The 25237-nt window shown below is 39.4% G+C and overlaps 1 protein-coding gene across 5 annotated transcripts; it reads left to right on the top strand.

The window, feature by feature from the left end:
• Positions 1-513: 513 nt before the first annotated feature.
• On the top strand, positions 514-24932 carry GLT8D2 (glycosyltransferase 8 domain containing 2). Of its 5 annotated transcripts, XM_040594684.1 has the most exons (11): positions 2272-3281; positions 3791-8859; positions 10807-10851; positions 12239-12334; positions 13547-13715; positions 15295-15412; positions 17484-17568; positions 21105-21217; positions 21920-22086; positions 23701-23813; positions 24661-24932. In XM_040594684.1, exons 3-11 carry the CDS (start codon positions 10833-10835, stop codon positions 24831-24833), a joined length of 1053 nt encoding a protein of 350 aa, XP_040450618.1. In that variant the 5' UTR covers positions 2272-3281; positions 3791-8859; positions 10807-10832; the 3' UTR covers positions 24834-24932. The 5 variants fall into 5 exon arrangements, 1 of the variants encoding a protein (XP_040450618.1); XR_005827971.1 differs by lacking the exons at positions 10807-10851; positions 12239-12334; positions 13547-13715; ... (4 more) ...; positions 23701-23813; positions 24661-24932 and having other exon boundaries at positions 514-3281; positions 3791-3987; positions 5352-8318; XR_005827970.1 differs by lacking the exons at positions 10807-10851; positions 12239-12334; positions 13547-13715; ... (4 more) ...; positions 23701-23813; positions 24661-24932 and having other exon boundaries at positions 514-3281; positions 3791-4368; positions 5352-8318.
• The last annotated feature ends 305 nt before the right edge of the window (positions 24933-25237 follow it).

Genomic DNA, 25237 nt, shown 5'->3' with positions numbered 1-25237 from the left:
TGGCGACCCAGATGGGACACCTCTCTGCTGGGCTGTAGGACCCGCTGGGGATAGGACTCCCTAGGGTACCCCCGGGAATTCCCGGAGGGACTCCTTGACTCAACGGATCACTGCGGAGGCAGACAAGGACCCCATTGCTGTAAGTGACAGTATTCTTTATTTTGGTTTGTTTGTTTGGTAGACTGGTCATTTGGAGCTACCCATAAGTCGGAAGACAAAACTTCTGCAGGGTGGTGTATACTTTTGTGGCTAGCACCTTAAGTATACGTTTGGTTTTGTTGGCATTCAGTTGCCGTTTGGAGCCTGGCAAGTTCGCCTATAGGGCTCCTTTGGTAGGGTCTTGCTTATTACGGTTTTCTGACTTACTGGGTGTGGAAATTTGACTCTGATTATCCTTATTGTGATTTTGGCTATGTTCTTTGTAATAGTGAGTTCTTGGTGTTGCTGTAGAAAGGTACCTGCATGTTGCATTTTGTAAGTGTTAAGTGTATTCTGTTAGTGTGAAGTGGGAAAATGGGAGGAAAACAAAGTGGTGGGATTTTAAGGAAAAGTCCTTTAGGATGTGTTTTAAGTCACTGGAAGGATATTGGAGGATCTGCTGGTGGGAACATGAATAAGAAAACATTGATAAAATATTGTAATCAATGGTGGCCGCTTTATAAGCTGGAATGTGGAGAAAAATGGCCTGTTAACGGTACTATAGACTATAATACTTTGTTACAGTTAATGTTGTTCCTACGGAGAGAAGGAAAATGGGATGAAGTAATGTACGCCGATATGTTTTTCACTCTGAGGAATCACCCAGAGTGGCAAAAGGGGTGTGGAATTAACCTAGCACCACAAGATCCCTTAATATTGGCAATGGAAAAGGATATGAGGAAGGATGGGGCTGGGAAATTGAAGAGGTGTTGTTCGGCATGTAGTATTGGACAAAGATGTTTAAAATTAAGCGGACCAGAGGAAAGAATAGAGGATTTCGTTTCGCCTCTACCTCCTGTGCAGATAGATGGCGGTGTAGGAAAGGAAACGGGAGCTGAAGGAGCGAGAGATGATTTAGCTCAAAAGGAATTTACTGCGATAACTGCCCGTACAAGGAGCAAAGCGGGGCCGGTAATTCAAGCCCCTTTGCGGCAAGTTATAGGACCTAACGGGCCTGCCAGAATAAAGGTGCCCTTTACCACAGATGAGTTAGATTCCTGGCAAGAAGCAGTAAAAGGGTACCAAGATGATCCGGAGGCAGTCGCTAAAAGATTTGAGCTAATTGTGAAAAACCTAGATCCAGATTGGAATGATATAGAAATAATGCTGGCTGCATTGTCTGAGACAGAAAAACAGCTAGTAATTAAAACTGCTCGGACACAAGTACAGATTCAAACGGTAACGGGAGCTCTACCAGGCACAGTGGAAGTTCACGTGCCTAGAACGGACCCTAATTGGGACTATAATGATGACAATGATTACCGATTGTTAAAAAGATACCAAGAATGGATAAGAATTGCTTTGGAAAATGCGGTACCAAAATCGGTTAATTGGTCAAGATTATATACAATAAAACAGGGACAATCTGAGACCCCCACGGAATTTCTTGACCGTTTAAGAACAGCCATGCGAAAGTACACCACCTTAGATCCCTCATCTGAGGAGGGTAAATCACAGCTGGTTTCATTATTCCTAAGACAATCCGCTGAGGATATAAGGCAGAAACTTCAGAAAATGAAGGAACCAGATATAAGAGATCTGGAAAGATTGGTGGAAGAGGCTTGGAGGGTGTTTAGAAATCAGGAGGGGGATGAAAGACAGAAATTAGGACAAACTATTGCTGCAGCTACTGTAGCTGCATTGAGAAAGCAAAACCCCCCCCTTCGGGTTAGGGGTCAGGGAGTTGGAAGACGGGGAGGGCCTCAACAGTCCTTAAGATCAGATCAGTGTGCCTATTGTAAGGAGATAGGTCATTGGAAGGGAGAGTGTCCGAAATTGAATGGGACCCGACCCGTGATAGCTAACATTTCTGCTGACCAATGAAGGGGAATCCACCCTAGTGGATCCACTGGTTAAAATTAAGCTAGGGAAATTGGAACAGGAGATGCGATTTTTAATAGATACAGGAGCCTCTTATTCAGTGTTAAACCAGAAACCAATACCAGAGGATAAAGACTTTGTGACTGTGATAGGAGCCACTGGCCAACAAGGGAAAGCCTTTTTCTTAAAACCATTGAAATATAAATTGGGAAAACAAATGGGGATACACAGGTTTTTATATCTGCCTGGATCTTCAAAATCTCAGTTAGGTCGAGATTTGTTGGAACAATTAGAAGCAGAAATTGTTTTTGAAAAAGGGAAAATGGAGTTAAGGATAGGAGAAAAACAACTAATAAATGTGTTGAGCTTGGCACAGATACAAACTGATCCTAAAAGTGAAATACCCTCAGAGATCACAGATCAAGTATATCCAGGAGTTTGGGCCACTGAAGTCCCTGGAAAAGCAAAAAATGTGACCCCAATAATTATTAAATTAAAATCAGGAGAGAAACCTGTTAAGGTTAAACAATATCCTTTGAGGATAGAAGATAGGAAAGGAATTAAAGAAATAATTGACAAATTCTTACAGTATGGGTTATTAGTTGAATGTGAGTCCGAATACAACACACCCATATTGCCAATCAAAAAGGCAAATGGAAAAAGTTATAGACTGGTTCAGGATTTGGGGGCCATAAATAAAATCACCAAGGATATACATCCAGTAGTGGCAAACCCTTATACTTTGCTGACTAAATTAAAGAATAATCAGGTTTGGTTTACCGTACTGGATTTAAAGGATGCCTTCTTCTGCCTAACCTTAGCCACAGAAAGCCAAAATCTATTTGCCTTTGAATGGGAAAACCCCAACTCAGGCAGGAAGACACAGTTTACGTGGACAGTACTACCTCAAGGTTTCAAGAATAGCCCCACCATTTTCAGAAACCAATTAGCAAAGGAACTTGAGACCTGGATGCCTCCAGACACTGAGGGAACTTTGTTACAATATGTAGATGATCTTCTAATAGCTGTCGAGACTAGAGAGAATTGTATTCAATGGACGATAAGTCTCCTTAATTTTCTGGGTTTAAATGGATATAGAGTCTCCCAACAGAAAGCCCAGCTGGTTCAACAACAAGTGACCTGTTTGGGTTTTGAAATTTTGGGAGGACAATGAGAACTAGGAACTGAACGGAAGGAGGTCATCTGTCGGACTCCAGAACCCCAAACGGTAAAGGAGCTACGAACTTTTCTCGGAATGACAGGTTGGTGCCGCCTTTGGATTTATAATTATGGACTGATGGTAAAACCTCTGTATGAATTGATAAAGAATAACCAGTCAAAATTAGTCTGGACTGGGGAAGCACAAAAAGCTTTTAAACTTTTTTAAAGGCCCCGGCTTTGGGATTACCAGATCTCTCGAAACCCTTTTGGCTGTTCTCTTATGAGAGACAAGGGATAGCTTTGGGAGTACTAGCACAAAAACTGGGACCCTATAAATGAGCAGTAGCTTACTTCTCTAAACAATTAGATGAAGTAAGTAAAGGATGGCCTGGATGCCTTTGGGCCATGGCAGCTGTTGTTATCAATATGCAGGAAGCTCGAAAGTTTACAATGGGACAGAAAATGACAGTGTTAGTCTCCCATATGGTCTCAGCAGTGTTGGAGCAAAAAGGAAATCATTGGCTTTCACCACAGAGATTTTTAAAATATCAAGCAATATTAGTAGAGCAAGATGATGTGGAAATTGTGGTCACTAATGTTGTAAATCCAGCTTCTTTTCTTAGTGGAACTCTAGATGAAGCAATAACACATGATTGTATAGAAAAAATGGAGGCTGTATATTCTAGTTGGCCTGATCTTAAGGAAGGACCTTTGGAAGATGCTGACGAATCCTGGTATATGGATGGAAGCAGCTTTGTGAAACAAGGACAACGTAAGGCAGGGTATGCCGTAACAACCTCTCAACAGGTAATTGAGTCTAAATCATTACCTCCTGGGACGTCTGCCCAAAAAGCAGAGATAATTGCTCTTAACGTGAGCATTGGAACTGGCAGCGGGAAAGAAAATAAATATTTGGACAGATTCTAAATATGCATTTGGTGTGGTGCATGCTCATGGAGCGATCTGGAAAGAACGTGGATTGTTGACTGCTCAAGGAAAACAGATAAAACATGCTGAAGAAATTTTAAAACTGCTAGAAGCTATAAAACTACCAGAAAAGGTAGCTGTCATGCATTGTTGGGGACACCAAAAAGGAAACGCCAACTCTGAAATTGGAAATCGATTGGCAGATCGAGAGGCTAAGCGAATAGCTGAAATTACTGAAGGCATTGTCTTTAATATCAGACGGTAAGATCCAAACTATATACACAAACCAAAAGCCAAATTATACAAAAGAGGACTTAAAATTAATTGAAGTCTTGAAAGGTAAAATGAAACCAGATGGGTGGGTACGTTTAAAAGATAACCGCATAGTAATACCTTCTAATTTGATGTGGCCTACGGTTCTTACGGAATGCAATAAAACACGTTGGGCAGCTGACACTTTGTATAAGAGCCTAAGTCAGACATTAGTGGGACGAAATCTATGTACAATGATAAAACAAGTAACTCAACAATGTAGCATTTGTTTACACAATAACCCCAATACCAAAAATAGAATAAAACTTGGAGTAATTTGTAAAGGAAGTTATCCGGGACAACAGTGGCAAGTTGATTTTTCAGAACTCCCTAGAAAAGGGGGGTATCATTATCTACTAGTTCTGACTGACACATTTTCAGGATGGCCTGAGGCCTTTCCCTGTTGAACAAACAGAGCAAAGTCTTGTTAAATGAGATAATACCATGCTTTGGAATCCCAGGAACAATGTCTTCTGATAGAGGTTCACATTTTTGTGCCCAGGTGGTGCAACAGATAAGTTAAATTTTGAAAATAGATTGACAACTACATACTCCTTATAGGCCACAGGCAAGTGGACAAGTAGAAAAAATGAACCATTTGATTAAACAACAAATAACCAAAATTGGGCAGGAAGCTCATTTGTCTTGGCCTCAGTCCCTTCCTTTAGCATTACTTAGGATTAGGGTTAAACCTAGAGTAAAAGAGAATTAAAGTCCCTTTGAAATTTTATACGGAAGACCGTATCAGTTTTTATTTAGTGAAGAAGATTTAGCACAGTTAGGATCAGAATATTTATACACTTATATAACTGAACTTCAGAAACAATTAAATACAGTACATAAATTCGTTTTAGGGACTAGGGCTAGAGGACTGGATCAACCAATCCATCCCTTTAAACCTGGGGATAACGTGTACATAAAGACTTTTTCAGGATAACCCCTAGAGGAGAGATGGAATGGACCGTACCAAGTGTTGTTGACAACTCATATCAGGATTAAAGAACAAGCCGCTTGGATTCACTATTCAAGAGTGAAGAAAGCTCCTGAGAAATCATGGACCGTCACCCCGACAGGACCCATAGGACTGCGATTCTTCAGGTCATAATTATAATTGGGTGGCTACCAAATTTGTACTTAACTTTATGGAATAAGAACACACATGTATTTCTGGTACAAGGAACCTCTCAGACTCTGAATAAAACTGATTGTTGGATATGTACACATATGCCCAAGTATGGAGAAAACGGTATATCATTGATCGGAATCCCATTGCCTAGGAATCAGTCTTGGAAAAGTCTTTGGGAAAATACCTCTTGGAATATTGGAAATGATGAAACTCTGAAATTAGAAGTAAATAGCCCTAAGGTTCGAGAGTCATACTATACGTGTGTTCAGAGATGTAATCCACCCAAGGGACAAGGGAAACTGGATTGCAATTCTGTAACTTATGTGGGAAATCAAAGCTCCTGTAATACCACTTTAGACACTGGTACCTCGACTTTTGTTAGCTCCACAGCTTGTCCAGTGGAAGGAAGAGGATGGTATTGGTTGTGTAATGATACGGCCCAAAAAAGTTTTACTGAAAAACTGGATGGGAACATGTACCTTAGGAGCAGTAGTTCCCAACATGACGTTACATGATTCTTTGTCAAAAGGATACTTGAGAAATCATATTCGGAGAATTGGATGAGAAATTAAAAATCCTTTGATAGAAAAACCAAGTGCTTTTCATAGCTTTGCCCGATGGTTTATACCGTGGTTAGGGGTAAGTGAACTGGAAAAGACTATAGTCAATATATCAGCAATGATAGAAAACTTGGAAAACAAAACAATCGATGCTATAAAGGCACAGCAAATAGAAATATCTAGCTTGTCACAAGTGGTATTACAAAACAGAATGGCTTTGGATTTATTATTGGCTGCTCAAGGGGGAGTATGTACAATTATTAATACCAGTTGTTGTATATACATAGATCAGAGTGGAAGAGTTTCCACTGATTTAGAAGAAATTTGGAAACAAACCAGAGTATTACACAAGATTACAAAAGATGATCTTTCTTGGGGATTTGAAGAAATATGGAACAAGTTGACTTCTTGGTTACCTAACCTTCAACGGTTGAAGCAGATTTTTGTTGTAATAATTATCTTTGTAATATTTGTATGTATATTATTTAGGTGTATGCTTTGGTGTTTGGAAGCAAGTAGATACATATGATGCAAAGGAATTTCCATGTACCTAGAAAACGGGGGAATGATATTGTATGAATTCACTTTAGGATAGAATAAACCTTGTAGTTAAAATATAATGAATATAAGAAATATATTCTGATGAAACTAGTAGTTGCATAACAAAAGCGGCTATGAAATCCTCTGTACAGCCCTGTAAAGGCTAAGAACTTATATTTGCTCAAAGAATGTAGGTATAGTAATTAGGTCATGTAACCATAGTCTGAAAGAAAGAAATAATGAAATAACTGATGAAAGGAGTCTGTTTCTCTAACTTTCTCTAACAAGGGGTCTGTTTATAAGTTATCTAGAGGGAGCGACTAAAAGAAACAAGCAGAAGAAACAGATGGTCGACAAGGACATAAATTAGCTCAGACTGATAAGAACACTGGAAACTTGCAAGATCATCACATACCAGGCAAAAGGTGAAAAGTACACCATGAGGAAGACCTGTGGCCTTCCTCGCAGAGACCACCGCCCACGTCCCGAAGACCCCTGCCCACAATTCTTGGAGGAATTTGCGCAAGCGCAAAGGACTGATAAGCTAATTAACATACGAAGCGAGAGTAGGTGGGGTTAGGTAATGAATATGTATAGGTGTCAATGGAATATTCATTGTTTTATTGTATAAATATAAGATAGTTAGTTACTTTAGACATGCACGTTAGGCGGAAGGATCCCCCGTGCATCCAGCGCTGCCAATAAAGGGTACTTAGTCACTAAGAAATTTTGACTTTGTTCTTTAAATCAGTTTAAACACTAAGGTTTCAGTCTTACAGTTAACAGCAAATGAGCTGAGTAAACCCGAAGATCTCATTCTGCAGGACAGAAGCTGCTCTCATCCCTGCGTGAGAGGGGTGTTAAGTGAGAATATAAACACGTGAGGCTGAAGGAAACACGGAGGAGGTGCTGCTGGGTTGCTGCTAACCCAGAGGTTGCTGCCAGGTGAAGCAGATGGTCACAATGCTGCAGACTTGTACAGCTGTGTGCTTCTTAGATCTGTTCAGGATGCATGTAGAAATGCAAGGGAGATGAAGAAAACACAGGTAGATTCTGATGAACACACACTTAATATAGCTTAAATACCATAGTAATAGTTGTGGCTACCTTCTTGAAGCACATAACTGTATATATAGCTCTTTCATTTCCCCTTCAAGCAGCTCTGCAAAAGAAGGATTTCTGTACAAAGTCATACACAGCTAATACAGTGTTGGCATGTGTGAGACATACAGTTGAAAACCTACATTTTCAGTTCCTGCAAATGGAACAACAATACTCATGTAAGTTTTGAGCTGCCTCACGCTAAAATGGTGAAAAACAGTTTACAATTGAATGTTATTATTCCTTTCAGTAATCATGACAGTCTTGTGTCAAAACAGTGGTTTATCATATAAAAGGGAGGGAAAGAAATGTAAAAAAAGAAGTAGTGTAAAAATAAAACTGCGAAAGTATTCCAGGACAGCTTAGGAGGCAGAGTATCAACATGTGCTGTTTCCTTGATCTAAGGTCCCTTTGAATCTAAACCAAACCTGTGTATTCAGATTCTTGTAACTGCTCAAGGATTTGGAAATGAGATTATTAAAGTCAAAACGCATGTTCAGAGCTCAGTTTTGCAAGTTTCCCTTAGCTTTTGACTAGCGTGAACTCTGCAAACAGACACTGTAAAAACTTTGGCTTTGAGTTTGGCATGTTGTACTTCGGCTCTTGCATGCTAGTTCTGTTCTCATAATAATGACTAGAAACATAACCTGCAACTAGACTGTTGAAGTAACTTCTGGAAGGGTTTGTTTCCTTCTCTTTCCTCCACCCCCTTAAGACTTTTTGTCTTACGGGATTTGTTTGCAATCTGTTAGCTGAAGCTCTGAGGCAAGTTTGCCAAATCTGGGGCTGCATCATCGTTCTGCACATCTGGAAGTGGTTTGTGAGCTCTCATTCCTCCAGTGCGGTGTCTGGACTCTGTGCTATTCCTCAGCAGCAAAGAAAAGAAAACCAGCACAACTCCAAAGTAAACTTCGAAGAGTTTGAAAAAGGAATTACATCTTAAAACTGTTACTGTGCCCTGTAAGGCCCTTGTGCGGGGGACTTCAAAGGAGGATGATGGTCAAGGAAGCTTTGGCAAGAGTGCTTACAGCTGTGGGCTATCTAGGATCCGAGTAAATAGCTCTACAGCTCTTCAGGAGAGAGGAGTCCCGAATACTGTGCTGCTTTGAAGAGGTAAAAAGACTAATTAAGCAGGAAATATCTGAGCAGTAATGTCACTGTTTCTGAGCTTTCCCTTATGCAGCCCCTCATTTTGTTGCAGGATTTGGCAACTGAGTTAGGGACTGCCAGGTTCCAGGAACTGATGTCTACAGTCAGGAAAAATTGAGTAAATATTTGCAGGGGAACAAATATTCCTCTCTTGCCTTAAAAATCAGGGGGTAATCAATCTGAGTTTCTGAGGCTTAGGAATGCTGTAGTTTTAGAACTCAAGCTTGTGTAAGAGTGTCTGTGTTTGTATTTCAGAGTTTAAACTGGTTCAGTTTATGTTGATTTAGTCATTTCTGAAGATACCATGAAACTGTGGCTATCCAACTTCAATCTTGCAGCGATCGTCAGTACTGTTTTGTGACTGTCATTATAAATGTTAATTAAAAGATAGCGGTCAGCTCTATGGAAATCAGTGGAAGATTGTGATTAGCTAAAGTGGTGTTAGAAAGTTAGTCCAAGAGTCTACGGGGTTCTGTTGTTTCTCTGCTTATATAAATGAGTAAACTTTTCAAATGGATGAGAAGACAATACTTGTGCATAACGTATGAGAGAAGGGCTTTCTCAGCAGTGGGTTTTTTTTTTTGACTGATAAACTTTATTTCCTCTCTCTGTAAATTAATGCCACATGAAGAAAGTGGGCTGCTGGAATGTAGATAAATACTGCAGCTGCAGAAGGACTTTCAGAAATACTCTTCTTTCACTGATTTAGTGATCTGTTGGGACCTAAATACGTGCAAATATAAGTGGTTTGCAAATAAAGCCACATCTTAGCTTTTTTATATTTTTATTGTTATTTAACGTATTAGTCAAAGTAGCAACTAATTTAGGATGCTGCCTGAACTTAAGCATTAACCAATGAGAGGCGGTCAGTTTTGTGACTCAGGTCTCAAGAATTCTTGCTGGTCTGTCCGTCTTCTCAAGGAATCAGAATAAACTTAATTTTTATGTGAGCACAGAAACTGTCATACATCCTTATACTGTAATGTGTCCATATCTGTATGTATAGAATCAGGAAAAATTGGTTCCTGTCCTATATAAAGCTGCCATAGTCTAAAGGCTGATCACATAGTTGTATTCCCCCCCACTCCAACTTCTGGTGCTGTTATTTCCTGTTGGTTTGTTTTGGTTGTGTGTCCGTCCCATCCCATGTATTGTCACGTCCCATCCCCCAAACATAGTTATGGGTCCAGAATCCAAGTGAATATTGCATTTCCCATAGTCCTGCATTTTAGGAGTCACGTTCTGCCCTCTCCAGCACAAAGTCGTTGCCACTCTTGAGGCTGCTTTGGCAGTACAATTTTAGGGAAGGGTACTTCGTTTTCTTCAGCATGACAAATAATGTGCTTAAATACAGGCCACATTGCACAGACTCCCCCCTTACTGTTAGTGGAAGGATACTGCTGTTAGAAAATATTTTCACTTTTGCTCTGAAATTAAGAGACTGAAAGACACTGCTCCAGTTTAAGGTTCCCGTATGTTGGGAACATACTCCAACAAGAAATTAGTATTTGTGATTGTTATTATGTTTTACATGAAATCAGAGAGAAATGTATTTACAAATTGCATCAGTGGGTGTTTTAATAGTTCTTTGCCCCTTACTTTAAAATGTTTTTATTAAGTTGTTACTGATGTAGTTGATTGGATGGAATTTATTAAAATGCTGTTCTTCTCAACATATTAGTAGTAGCTTAAATTAAAATATGTAATAGTTCTAGCCCAGAATATATTTGTTCAAAAGAAGTTATTTACAAAGATAGAGTTCCATTTTACTTTTACCAGGTCAACAGTAAAATTTGATGATGCAAAACCTTGTCCCTGAAATAAGTAACTAGTCTTCACTGCAGGTATTAATGATTTTTTTTCCTCTCTCACTTTTTAAAAATTATTTTTAATATTTTTATTTTACCACAGATCACAGCTCTCATCCAGCAGGACACATGGCTCTTTTAAAGAAAAGTAAGAGAGATTAAAACATTTAAAATACATATTTTTAAAAGAGGACAGAAATTTCAAATGCAATTTCTCATGCAACTGTTGTCACAGTTGCATGCAAGTTTATAGTTCTAGTTTTGCTAAATTGTGTTTAAGTATACAAATAAGCCTTTTCCTGTTAATTGAGCCAGAGAAATATGGTCATAAATGCCATTAAATTACTCACTGCTTTATTGCATGAGTCTGGGGGGGGTCTGGAATTTCCCACCAAGAGCGCAGGTAGTTGCTGGTTTTATGTGGATTGTACGTAGAGCATTTAACCTGACTTTTTTACGGAGCTCTGCATATTAATGCTGTTTGTATTCATAATTGAGGTGTGGCCCCAAGAAACTTGGGGTTCTGAAAATGGACTGGTGTGTGCCTTCAGGTATGCACCCAAAATTTCTCTCAAGTCAATGCCTGTTTCCTCAGCTGGTTTCAATTAGTGTAGGTTTGGTAACATATGTTTACCAATTTCAATTTATTCTTATGCCCGGTTCTGGTTAGTTGGCCCTTTTAATTGAAACAGTTCAAAAATCTGTTCCCTTTGCTTTTTTGTACACCTTAAATACCTTTGGTGGTGGTTCAAAAGTAACAACGTAGTCCAATACAAAGAATTCCCATAATTAAAATAACTGTTGAGGATGGCAATGTATTCTTTCCTTGTTGTACTCAGTGAACTGTCATAGTTAGTTTATGTTGAATGACTTAAACATGTACAAGACAGACTGGTAGGAACTGCAAATCAGAATACAGAGTAAGGTCTTTGCTGTTGCATGCTTTCTTTTGATTTTACTAATTAAAGGAACCATGTCAAAATTTTTATGGATTTTCAAATATTTTGGAACATTTCTGCTTTCAGTAGCATGCGGTGTTTGTTTTTCTAGTATTTTTGCTCGAATACACCTTGAAGATCTGAACATTGAAATAGAAAAAAAATCTCCCATGTTTTTGAAGTTTTATCAGGGAAATGCAAGAGAAGGAAAGGGCTAGGTAAAAAAGTTAACTCATGAAGACCTGTGATGATAAACCGACAACAAACTTGCCAAGGAAAAAAAAGTTATAGGCTCCTGGTAAAATTTGGAAATGTGAATTTCCTGGTATGGTTAAACCATATATATTGAGAGCTTAATGATATAGTGAGAAAATTATCCATGAAAATCAGATAGTTGGAAATTACTGTAACACAGAGAGATACCTGTTTTTAACATGAAATTTTTAGCTTGTTCAAATAACAAGAGAAAGGAGAATTTGATAAACACAGCAAATGCAGGTTAAGATATGTACTGGTTGTAAACTGGATCTTTTAAAAAAAGGTACTTGGGAATTAGCTATTATATTGGTTGTTAACAAATTCTCCCTTCTGTTTCAGTCAACCAGATCTTACTGTTACTTCTTGTCTTAACTCTGTGTGCCATTCTGTATAACAAAGTTCACCAGGTGTCATCTGCATTAAAGAATGAAACAGGTAAATTACTTGCACTTCTGTTTCATCTATGTTCTTGTTTTATATCCTTTATCTCTTCATTTGAACAATGCTTTTTGTCTTACTGAACCCTTTAGCCCTGAAGTAGATGAGCTACTCCCACTGTTGCATGTAGTCTGAGATGTGGAGTTTTTTTGCTTCTGAATGGCTTGAATTAAAATAGTAGAAGATCAATAGTAATGACTAAGAATTGTCATTCTGATTGAAAAATCCAGATGTCACTTATGTAGATGGAAAGTGGAATATATCCTTATTTGTGCTGAACAGTATTGGAGTTGTCAAGTGATAATAAACTTTGATCATAAATTGCCCCTTTGGGAATGTTCTTGACCTACTTATTAATTTCAGATAGATCATCAGATCTTAATATAATTTACAGCATGAGTTTTTGCTGGAATTTTTATAGTGACACAAACCTGCTAGGACTGATATGGTTGGACTGATATTAAATGTTTATACTAATAGTTTATTTACAGTTCCCAAGATAACAAGTTGTCTTAGCATAAACCATTTTTTTCAGTATATTTTTGTAGGGGCTGTTAGGAGTTTAGTGGCTATGTTTTAACCAGTATAAATATATCCAAGTAAGTTCTGTAACTTAATCAGTGCTAGGGATAAAAACCTTCCTTAGCAGCGATATGAACTAATTCAGTACTGTTTAGATTTTTTTTTCTTTTCTCATTAGCAGCTTCCTGCTGGCACAAGGTCTTGCGCTATTCCTTTCTAGCCTGCTTCCCAAAGAAGTGAAGCTGAAGCTCATGCATTTGCACCATCTCTTCCACTTACCTCTTTCCTTTGATAATTTTGGAACCTATAGTTCAATTTGTACTAAATATAACTGAGAAGCTGAAGTCTCAAAGGTATTCAGATCTCTTCAGATTTCATGTGAATAAGCAGCTACATGGAGGACAGGCTGAGTTGTGCCCCTGCTGAGTAGAAGATGACAAGAACTCTGTTATATATTCTGTTTGGAGGCACCCAACAGCCCAGTCAACCTGCATGTAGTTCTGGATTAGCAACAGTTTAGGCTTTGTGCCTTGTCAGGTGCAGATCTGTATAGGATGTGGTAAGGAAACAGGGTGATTGTGATAGGATTCCGCTGCTTATGGAACTACATACTCATTTCTATGACCCAAGTCTCATATAAAAAGATTCTAATTTTTCTATTATAATGCATAGTTTTGTTTCTTGTAGTTGATCTGGAGAGTCCTGAGGAAATGGAAGAAGACATCCCAGTTGTAATCTGTGCTGCTGCAGGCAGAATGGGTGCAACTATAGCAGCAATCAGTAGCATCTACAGCAACACAGAGGCTAATGTTTTGTTCTACGTAGTTGGGCTGAAGACTACCATCCCACATATTCGGTATTTACCTGCCTTATTTTGTCTCATACTGTAGTTAGGACCAGGTGGTTGTTCTCCTTAGCATTGGAGGGCTTTTTAGAGAAACATTTCTCCTTTTTATTTAAGTAGTGCGGTTGGTAGCAATCCCCATGTTTCTCTATGTGTAGGTAAAAGGACTGTTTTGCCCTGCAGAAGGCACTGAGTGGTATAAAGGGGTGCGAAATGGCCAGACCATGCCCATACCTGTGCCTCTCTGCCTTTTGTAGATTGGCTGCAGAAAAGTCTGTAGTAAGGTAAGTACATACATGCTTACTTGTCACAATCCCACTTCATGGCACTGCACTTACCTCTGGTTTGGTGCTGTGACTTAAGCTTCAGAGTAGAAAAACTTGCTGTTTAAAGCTAATGTCAGCTAAGAGGATGTATTAAAGGTTATAGAGGCCCCAAAAAAGCCTGTAATGAAAGTGTGTTTGGGTGTTAAAATTTGGAAACATTGTCTAAAAGAGGAGGAAGGTGTGAATCAAAATTAAAGCAAATTTCTTAGCAGTTTTCACCTTTGACTACTGCACTTCTGTAGCCTGCATACCCACAATTTGTGTCAAAGTGAAAATATGTAATGACTGTGAGTTTTTCCCATCCAGTTCATCAGTAACCTAGATGACAGAATGTAGAATGTTTTTTATGAATCTGCAGTTGGCATGAAGCTAGAAAAGAGCAGTTATATTGTTATATTGAGGACAAGAGCTGAAAACAAACTAATTGTGATTAACTGGAAAAATGAACTGTAAAATGTGATGAAATTCAGTAGAGGCAATGACAAGGTAGTACAGGTGGGAACAGCTGATTGTGTTGGCTCAGGGTGAAGCAGGTAGCATACATTTGGAAAACTAAAGAATTATGACTGATATCTGACAATACTGATTAAAAAAAAATATAAAAAATTATACATCATAGTGGACATACTTGCTGACATATATGACCAGAGGAGATGTGAAGAAACTTTTTCTGATCTTGCAGACACTATTAATGCTGATGAAAGAGTGTGGCGTTTAGTTTTAGGTTCCTTCAGAAAAGATTTAGAAGAGAGATCAGAGTAGAAAATAAGCAATGGTTTCAAGAAATCCAACAAAATAATGAAAAAAAAATAGTTTAATTGAAAGAAAATGTACTTAGGTGATATGGCAGTCATATTGAGGGACATTAAACTTCAAAGGGAGAAAGCTAATCTCTGCTTTAAAAGCACGGTAGATAGGATAAGAAAAAATGGTCCTTAACTATAGCAAGAAAGCTTAGAAAAATATCTAATGATAATGGTGGTGAAAGATGAGGTGTTTGGGCAACATGTGGAGTCTCTGGTTTTGTAAATGCTGTGGGGTGTTTGCTGCATTTTTTGGGTTTTGTTTTTTGTTTCATTTATTTTAAGAACAGGTGAAACAAATGCCTATGTGCAGTAGCTGTAGACATAAGTGATTCTATCTTGGGGTGGAATAGGTAGAGGGGGCTTTCAGGGTCTGTTATTCTCCTGTGAATTTGTGAATTTAATTCTGGAAGTACTTGCCACACACTCAGTATTTCTTTTATCACTTCTTTTTTATTACAGAAAATGGATTGAAAGTTCTAAACTGAAAGAAATAAAATTTAAGGTTGTGGAATTCAACCCTATGGTACTAAAAGGAAAAATCAGACAAGATGCATCACGTCCTGAGCTACTGCAGCCTGTGAGTAAATAAACACCACGTAACAAATTTTCAAGGTTTTTAATGCTTATTACAGGCTTTAAAATGTCCTAGATCTCTGTTCCATTACATGGCGGGTGTGGGGATGTAAGCTAGAGAAGCATATCGGGGCCAAGCGCTACACCTTCAGTCAAGAAGGAAAAGTGCACTATAACAAACTCCTTGCAGCTTGTCTGTCCTGTTGGGACCTCATTATTTGGTGGCATAAACTTGGTTATTTGAATGTGTCATATCTTCAAGAACATATTCACAGCTCATTAGAGGGAAGACCTACTAAGTGTTCTTTCTGCCTCCGTGATGCTGAGCGGGCTGCATTCTGCTCATGTCCGGGGTTAATTCAGAGGCTAATGACTAATGTAAATATTACTGGCTGTCAGAAAAGGCAAATCAGATGTCAGAAATTATTAGGAAAGGAGTAAGGATCAAAACAGAGAACATCATTATGCCACAATACAAATCCTTAGCTTTCCCTCATCCTAAATACTATGTGTAATCTTTGTCCCTTTATCTGAAAAAGATGTAGCACCCCCAGAAAATGTTTAGGTCTCTTCAGTATGTTTATTCTTGCAGCCCTTTGCTGAGCCTTTGACATTTCTAATATATGGGAAAGATTTCATGCCAGGAGTCAGTGGATTAAAACTGTTCAACCTGGAAATGTGACTTCTAGCATGAAAATAGCAGAGATCTACAGAACTGAGTGGCATGGAGGACTGGGCGGGGGATGGTTGCTCGCTGTCTCTTCCAGTGCAAAAACTAACGGCTGTTTGATTAAATTAGTAGAAGTCACAGTCAGAACAAACAAGGAATGTTGCGTGATTTTCATGAATGAGTACTACTAAACCTCTGGAATTCCTTGCTGAAAGGTCTTGTGAATGTAAAAATTTACAGGGATTCAGTGAGGACTGAAGTTTATATTTAGGCAGATCACCTCTGGTGCAGGAAATCCCTTGAGCTGAAAACAGCTGAAAGCTAGGAGAACACCTGGAGCAACTTTTTTGTATGCTTGATCTGTTCTTTTTCACTGAGCATCTGCTTAGGACAACTCTGAAGGCAGGTGCTGGGTAAAGCGGTCCGAATGAATATGGTTGTTCTTATGTTTTCAGTCCCCTTTCCCTCTGCTGTGTTCTTAGTTATCGTAGAAGTTATCCCAGTCTGCACCACCAGTCATATCATTCCTCCAGGGTGGAATGATGACACTATTAAATTTGAAGTATTTTGTGTGATATATGCTGTAAAAATGCATCAGGAAGAGCATTGCCAGCAGGTCCAGGAGGGTGATCCTTCCTCTTTATTCAGGCTGGTGAGGCTGCATCTGGAGTACTATGTCCAGTACTGAGCTCTTCAGTACGAGAAAGATACAGACTTGCTGGGGGAAGTTCAACACAGGGCTGTAAAGATGATTAAGGGACCGGAGCATCTTTTATATAAGAAGAGGCTGAGAGAGCTGAGGCTGTTCAGCCTGTGGAAGAGAAGGCTCAGGAAGATCCTATCAATGTGTATAAATACCTGAGGGGAGGGACAAGAGGTAATGGGCACAAATGAAACTGTAACATATGACGTTTCCTCCTGGCACAAGAAAAAGCTTTTTTGTTTGTTTGGTTTTTTAGTTTGTTTGTTTGGGTTTTTTTATGCTGAGGGTGGTCAAACACTGAAGCAAGTTGCCCAGAGAGGCTGTTGCGTCTCCATCTGTGGATGTATTCAAAACCAAACTGGCAGCCTGCTCAGGCGAACCCTCATTGAGAAGAGGTGTTGGACAAGATGATCTCAAAAGGCCCTTTCCAAACTAAAAGGTTCTGTGATTCTGTGAAGAAGCAACTGTTTTGGGCTGCTTGGTTAGGGTTGTAATAAATAAAACAGGGATTAATAATAATAATAGTGGATCTGAGATACTAGTAAAGATAGTAGTAAAAGTGGGAGCAAGGAAGCCAATGATTGCTGGCTAGTGCTCAATGAAAAGGGGAATTATAAGTGATTGTTGGTAGAGACAGAAGTGTGAGACTACTACAATAAACAGCTTTACCATTTAGTTTTTACCTTTTTTTCTGTTTAATAGCTGAACTTCGTTCGATTTTATCTTCCTTTGCTTATCCAGAAACATGAGAAAGTAATATATTTGGATGATGATATCATTGTTCAAGGTAAGCTGTCATCCAAAAAGCAGTTTCTAGCAGAGTTAAAATCAAAGTTATTGCAGCTTTTACAGTCATTTGGAAATAAGAGATATAATGGAAACAAAGGCAGCTATTAGGAGTGTTGCATTCAGGAAAACTACATATGATCTGTTTATTTAAAGGAAAGTCTGAAGAAGAACTTCTATATATATATATCTTTTGAATAGTTGATTTTGATCAAAATCGTCTGTATGGGTTTCATTTTAACTGAATCTGGGCAACGGCTGAAAGATACCATGTATTTCACTTAGATGCTGCAATATTTCTTGTGAAGTATGTGATGTGCATTTCCTGTTTGTATTCAGATTCCCACAGATGCTACCAGTTCCTTATCCAGAATTGCTGTTCTTGAGAACAGGAGGAATGTACTCAAATAAGAGGGTTAAAATTCCAGACATTCAAAATATGATTTTGAGCATCTTCAGCTCAGAATCCGTAGCAATTTGCAGAATCATGATCAAAGATTTCAGGGTTCCTAAAAAAAGGGAGCAGTTAGTAGACATTCAAATCCTGAAAAATCTGCCCCCCCCCCCCCCCCCCCCCCCCCAATCTAATTAGAGGAGCAATTCTTTTTTTTAAAGGTTAATTTATGGGTTTTTTTTCTCTTCAGTTTCCCAGTATATTTTTTCTCTGCAGAGGAGTTGTCATCCCTTGTTTTATCCTATTGTTTTCATGTTATTTTAGAATGTTTTTTAATCAGTGTTGTGGTTTAACCCTGGTGGACAGCTGAGCACCACACAGCCGCTCACTCGCTTCCCCCAGCATCCCCACCCTCAGTGGGGTGGGGGAACAGAAAAGGAAGAATAAAAGGAAGAAAACTTGAGGGTCAACATAAAACAAATAATTGTTCAATAAGTGAAGGATAAATTGAAGAAAACAGAAGAAAACAAAAGTGATGTAAAGGCAATCACTCACCACTTCTGGTGGATAGACTGGTGCCAGCCAGCTCCTGAGCAAGAGCTGGCTAACATTCCCAAGACCCCCTCTTTCCCCTTTTATTGCTGAGCGTGACATTGTAGCGTGGATTATCTCTTTGGTCAGTTTGGATCATCTGCCTGGTTGTGTCCTCGCAAAGCCTATTGAGCACCCCCTGATCTGGTCACTGGAGGGACAGGGTGAGAAACAGAAAAGGCCTCGGTGCTGTGCTTGTGCTGTTCAGCAAAAGCTGGAACATTACTGTGCTGTCAGTACTGGTTTGATCAAAAATCTAAACCACAGCACCATATGAGCTGCTATGAAGAAAATTAACTCTATCCTAGCCAGGCCCAGTTACACAGGGACAGCAAAACCACTTTACCTATCCTTGTTAAACATCAAAGGGACGTTCTGATGAAAATTTTCTTTGCAAATGACTGAGTATAACTATAATAAACTTTTTGGCCTAAATTAATCTTTGCTGTAAGAACATTAAGATTGGTGAATTTACACATGACAAAAGTATAATTTTATTCTCCACTGCTTCTTTGTACCGTTTTATAGTTTTGTCTCTTTAGTGGCAGATTTCAGAACATCTGCCATTAAAGGGGCTGCTGTTGGCTGCTTTATAAAATAGGATTAATCTGCTCTGTCTGTCTCATTTTAATTTGCAGTGGGCGTCATATCACAGTTCTTCAACATGTGTGTTTCCAGTGGTTATCTCTGCTTTTTGGCTTTGTTCTTTCTGTCATTAGTGGGTAACAGCAATATTTGACTCTTTGAAAGGTTCTTAAAGCCTTCATTTAACACTCTACTTTCATGAGCGCTTCAAGCTGAGCCCACCACTGCCCCTGCATCCCTCCTCGCACCTGCACAGGCATTCGGCAGAAATGTGGTTACTTTTGGCCTGAATTACTCCCTGGTAGAAGTCAAGGCAGCACGTCTAGGCAAAGAGGGGAGGTAGGGATTTCTCTTCCATTAGGGGTGTCAGCTTATGTCAGCCGATAAGTGTTTCTGGAGCTACAGGATAAAGGTGCAGTTTCACATTACAGCTGCTGGTAGGCTGCTGCTGGTGGAAGTGGTCTCTCCTGTCCCCAGGCAGCTCCTGTCACTTGTGTCATATCTGCAGTTGTGTGGCTGCAGAATAAGCTGATTCAGCTGGTTGACCTGGCGGAAGACTAGCAGTACAAAAAAAAACAACCCCAAAACCCAAACCTTCCCCCCCTTGTTTTTTTCCCCTTTGCTCCAGCCAGCCTATCTTGCTCACACTTGGGACAAACAATCACAGGGTCCAGAAGAGGGGAATAAAGATGGACATGTGGGAGTGACGTGGAGGGAGGGAGCCCGTTCTGGCAGCAGCTCCCTGGGTCTCGGCTGCAATGTGAGGCTGTGCTTTCTGTCTGCGATCTCTGCAATGGGAGTGAACGAAACTTCTTATGGGATAAGGAGCGAATGGGGTTTTTGGGTTTTAACTTTGGGACCATTTATTTGTTGGTCATTGCTTTCTGCAAAGCAGTAAGCATGAAACATACTGAACTTGGGGTGTCAGCCCAGAATTGTTTGGTTGGGTTTTTTTCCTTCTTTTTCTGCTTCTCTCTTGAAAAACAGAAGCTATTTGGAATCAGGAGAAAATACTTAGCAAAGCAAGTTGATCTTCAACAATTAGGTGTCCCATTAATTTAAATTCTACTTCTTGGCGAGGCATGAGTCCTAATGCAAGTTTTCCAGCCGCTGATGAGTTCAGAAAAATAAAAAATCTCTGCTTATTTCAGAAGTAGTAGTTCCAGTGTTTGCAGTAGGGGGAATGTTTTTGGTTACTGGTGTTTTAATGAGCTCGCCTCAGGCTGCTGGGCCATATGTGGCCTTCCAAGATAACTCATCCTACCTGTGACCGACCCATGCTCAGCAGCAAAGCTGGTAGCTGTAAAGGGTTTGGATGCAGATTCACTCAATTAATTGCTGTGGCAGTGTTGTGCTTCCTGCCTGCCCTGAAACTGTTCCGGCACATCATGGGTACCTGCTAGTCAGGTGAGGAGCGAGATACCATGTGTTACATTATTTTACTCCACCAGGAAGGAGTTGGGTGGTCTGTGAAGCCAGCGGGCATGGTCAGGTGTGACAGGCACATTTCAGCTGTCCAGTGGTGGGAATCCAGGTGACTTACTGGGAAGTATAAACACAATAACACCAGAAAAACCCGATTTGTGCAAGAGATTGAAGTGGGACTTGAAAGAGGCTCAGAAAAATTGTCTGTGCCCTTCCTCTCTTAATAACGAGTTCTATAAATGCAGAATTTGGTAACCAGGCTGCTTAACAGTGTAACTGGCTTCTGCTGTGGCTGATTTTGGACATTCAGAATATGGATGTATTGAATACCGATAATAATAGCTAAAGATAGACCTTAGACATCCAGGTACAGGACTCAAATTTGAAAATTGTCCCGTATTACAAGATTCAGCCTTTGTTGGTATCTGGGCTATCCCCTAAAATTGGTGTGTTCGTGACAGGAGAACAGAAGTTACCCTGTCAGCTCTGTAGTAGTTAAGTAAGTAGGTTTCTTCTTATGCTTTTGACCTTTCTGTAATCAGGTGACATCCAGGAACTCTACGACACTAAGTTAGCTCCGGGACATGCTGCAGCATTTTCAGATGACTGTGATCTGCCTTCTACACATGAAATGATTAGAAGTGTAGGGATGCAGGTAAGATGCTATTTTGAAATTCTAATAATGAATGTATTTACCCAGAAATGTAAGATGATTTTATACATTTTCCCCAAAGTGAAAGTTACATTTTTGCATAGTTTTGTAATATTTTTACAAGTAAATAAGAACTACTTTCTATAGGAACTCTGTAATGCTATGCAGAGTTTCCTCTAATAATTTAAATCTCTGTCTGTTCTTTGGATTGTACTACATTGTTTGATATTTTGCTATCAGTAGATCATAAGCACTTATCAAACATCTAATGAAGACAGAATAGATGATACTTGTATTAGTCAAATTGGGAATGAAATTTGGGAAATGAAGTTTAACGGCTAATTCCTGAGCTGAGGTCCCCAGAGTTGTCAGGGAGTCCCTCTAGCATTAATGCTATACAAGCATGATGCTTTTAGTACATTTAGAGTACACCACAGAAAGATAAACACATGGTGAGGGAAGAGCCTTATCAAACTGCCATGGGACAATACTGTGGAAAAAGTAATTCAGTAGCTGGAAGCATTCTGCATTTTATCCTTGTGTTATACAGAAATGGAGAAATTGAGACAGGTAACAGTCATCTAGAAACTCAGCTTTGGGAGCGTGTATTTGGTCTCCATGAGAGTGTCAGAGAGATGCATTTACACTTATGAAGGTAAGAGATTTGTAGGGAATGAACTTTTTTTTTTTAATTTTATTTCTTAGAACACATACATGGGATTCCTGGACTACAGAAAGCAAGCAATTAGAGATCTTGGCATCAGCCCCAGCACCTGCTCCTTTAATCCTGGAGTAATTGTTGCTAACATGACCGAATGGAAACATCAGCGGATTACAAAACAGTTGGAAAAGTGGATGCAAAGGAATGTAGAGTATGTGTAGAAGTCTACTTTTGCGCTTTACTTTTAATACTCAGTTTACAGTTTAAAATTTAAAAGCCCTTACAATTTTTTTTAACTCCAAGCATGCTGTCTTTGAGATCTCATCAAGCAAAGTAACTCATGTTCCAGAATTTCCATCTGCTTAAATCTGACCAATTGTGTACCAGGAAATAGCCACCTGGAATTTTAGTCTTGTGTTTAATCAGAAGCCACACTTAATCCTGAGGGACACCGAGAACATGTGGTTCTTGGTTTGGGTGACCAGCCTTTCTTGGGATCAAGCCACTTAGGATCTTCCCCTCCTGAGGCTGGCTTCAAGGAGGAGCGTTTCCTTGGTTGTGTGGGGTCTCTCCTATTGTAATGTCAGCCAAACTGTAATTGGACACCATATTTCTTAAATACCAATAGAGAACACACTTTTTTCTATAGAGGAATGAAATTTGATGTGAAAGGTATCTTTTTGGCAATGACCACGAGTAAGTCATGACACAGTAAAACCATCACTGTTCATTTTTCATGTTAGTTCACTATTAACCTGTCTTCGTGAACTTTGCATTTGTCTTCTTTCTCTGCAGAGGGTTAAATTTAAATTTAGTAGGGCTAAACTAAAAGGGAATAGCCTGTGCTACTGGACTATGTCCATTACTTGTTAGTTTCAGAAAGGAACAGAGGAGAGACACAAATGATAATCTGAAGGAATGAAAAGCCAAACTCTGCTTATGTAACATACCCTGTCAAGCTATTGCTGTGCTTTTCTGAGTTTGAAAAAACTCCATAAGCATTACTGCAAATTTTATCTATAAAGTTGATTTTATACCTTAATAACACAGTCATGTTCCTTTTAGCTGGATTTTGAAATGACAGTGAAACAAGTGGCTTAGTACTTGAAACCCAGTTTTGAAGGGAGGTTGGTTTTTTGTTTGTTCTGTGGCCTCAAAGAGTTTCTTGGCACTTCACAGGTTTCCTCCTCGTTGGACCTGGCGGGTGGCACAGTGTCCCTGAGGTGGGGTGGCTTTGCCCATGTACTGACTGGCCAACCAGGCCCTCAGCATGCTGTGACCAGCCATCCGGCTGCTACCTCCTTAATGCCTCTCCTTCAGCCGTTTGGCTTTATCCAGCCCTGGATTTATCACACAATTCATAGGAAAAGGATGTCCTTTAGGTGTTACTTTATACGAACTAGACTATGGCAAAATCTGATTTGCAAGTAATTTATGAATCCAAAAGCTGGGGGAAGGGGAAGAAAGAGGGAATGAAACACATGGAAACATGTACATTTTCTTACGAAAGCTGGCTAAATTATGTTTGATTCCTTTTATATTAATGGCTGTTTTCCTACCATAAACTTTGTCAGCCCTGTGGACCATAGGCGTGTGTAGAAGTAATTGGCTTCATGTTGGGTCTGACTCCCATTTTGCTTGGTAGCAACGATTTACTCAATGGAATTGGAGTTGCACATACAGCATTAGGAAGGAGTAAGCTGAAAACTGGTCTATTCAAAATTATTTTTAATTTTGCCAGAATACTTATTTTTAATCTTCTGCCTTTTGTACTAATGATTCTTTGTTTGAGGTTTTGACTTTTTTTTTTTTTTTTTTTTGGTAGGGAAAACCTCTACAGCAGCACCCTTGGGGGAGGTGTGGCAACCTCTCCAATGCTGATTGTATTTCATGGAAAGTATTCCACTATTAATCCTATGTGGCACATAAGGCATCTTGGTAAGTTTCTTCCCACTGTTTACAGTTGGAACTAAGTAGAGTGGTTTGTAAGATTCCAATATAGGAGCCTACGTAACTGTACATCAGCGCATTACTTCATACCTCAGATACACGCAGTATGGTAATCTCTGCTCCCCCGCCCCCACTCACTAGTCCTGCTTTCTGCAGGGTGGGACAGAATGTGGGGGTTCCCCACAGGTGTCACTATGCAAGTATCTTAACAGGTCGAGCACACAAAATAGTGGCACCCCAACAAAAAACTCAAAACCCTAACAGCCATTAAATTGGACAAAAAAAGGAAAAAACCACCAAAGACAAAGTTACGTGTTGGCAGACCAGTTAACCTATAGTGTCATAAACTACAGCAAGAACGTATGAAAGATCCGAATATATCGAGAGACTGAAAAAAACAGCTGCTCTTTTAGCAGGCACAGTGGAAGAGGGCAGGGTGCCTGGCAGTTTGTCTGTTCAGCGTTCTGAAGGATGTAGTAGCCTTTCAACTGGGAATGGTGAATTATCCTGGGAAAAAGATAATGGCTTAGCTGCTGTAGGAAAATGAATAGTAAAAGGATTTTTTTTTAACTCCAGCTATGCCAAGATGTTAAAAGTGTTGAGAAGAAAATTTCTGAGATTTTTTGCTGATGCAGCATTGAGACATGAAGCTGAAAAAAGCTGCTGTAGGATACAACTAGTTATCTATTAACAGATGAAAACCATACCAATCAGACTTCTTAAAAAAAAAAAAAACAAAAAAACCCCACAACTATAACCCTGAATTTACCTCACTCTACAGTGTCTTTCATTATTAAAAACTTTTTTTTAGAATGTTTTTAATCTACCCACGCAGGTTGGAGTCCTGATACCCGTTACTCAGAGCATTTTCTTCAGGAAGCTAAGTTACTTCATTGGAATGGGCGATACAAACCTTGGGACTATCCCAGTGTTCACACTGATATCTGGGAAAACTGGTTTATTCCTGACCCTTCAGGGAAGTTCAAACTAACTCGTCCTGACAGCTGATACTGCAAAACCTAGTGTATGGATGCATTTAAGCAGTTTCAGTATGTAATAGTTTGAAATGCAACATGTTTTATAATTAACTGATTTTAGAAAACTAAGTATTTGTTAAATATATGAATAAATGACGATCAGTTTTGTGTGCGTATGGCTGGAGGGGGAGGCTGGATTGACAGTTCAGATTATCTTGACTTTCACATAACATAAGGAAACAAGGTTACTGACAATGGAGTACTTCCATTAAACACTTACAGAGGTGAAATTCAGTGCCAGACAGTGTGTTTTAATGTAAGGTGTTTATAAATAAGACTGCTGTCTGCTGGTAGAAAAATCTACACAGGAAATACTTGAAGTATGACATACAAGGTGTCTTTAGTTGTCTAGCCCACATTAAACAGCCTGAAATA

Source organism: Falco naumanni, chromosome 5 (genome assembly GCF_017639655.2).
Source record: "Falco naumanni isolate bFalNau1 chromosome 5, bFalNau1.pat, whole genome shotgun sequence".
Taxonomy (NCBI): Eukaryota; Metazoa; Chordata; class Aves; order Falconiformes; family Falconidae; genus Falco; species Falco naumanni.
The sequence above is the reverse complement of the archived record's forward strand: the minus strand, read 5'-3'. Positions and strand labels throughout refer to the sequence as shown.

What these genes read in the sequence shown, in the direction of transcription:
- GLT8D2 (XM_040594684.1), top strand. An exon ending in GTCCTGAGCTACTGCAGCCT is followed by an intron (nt 15,413 to 17,483) that starts GTGAGTAAATAA and finishes TCTGTTTAATAG; the next exon opens with CTGAACTTCGTTCGATTTTA. An exon ending in GTGGCACATAAGGCATCTTG is followed by an intron (nt 23,814 to 24,660) that starts GTAAGTTTCTTC and finishes CTACCCACGCAG; the next exon opens with GTTGGAGTCCTGATACCCGT.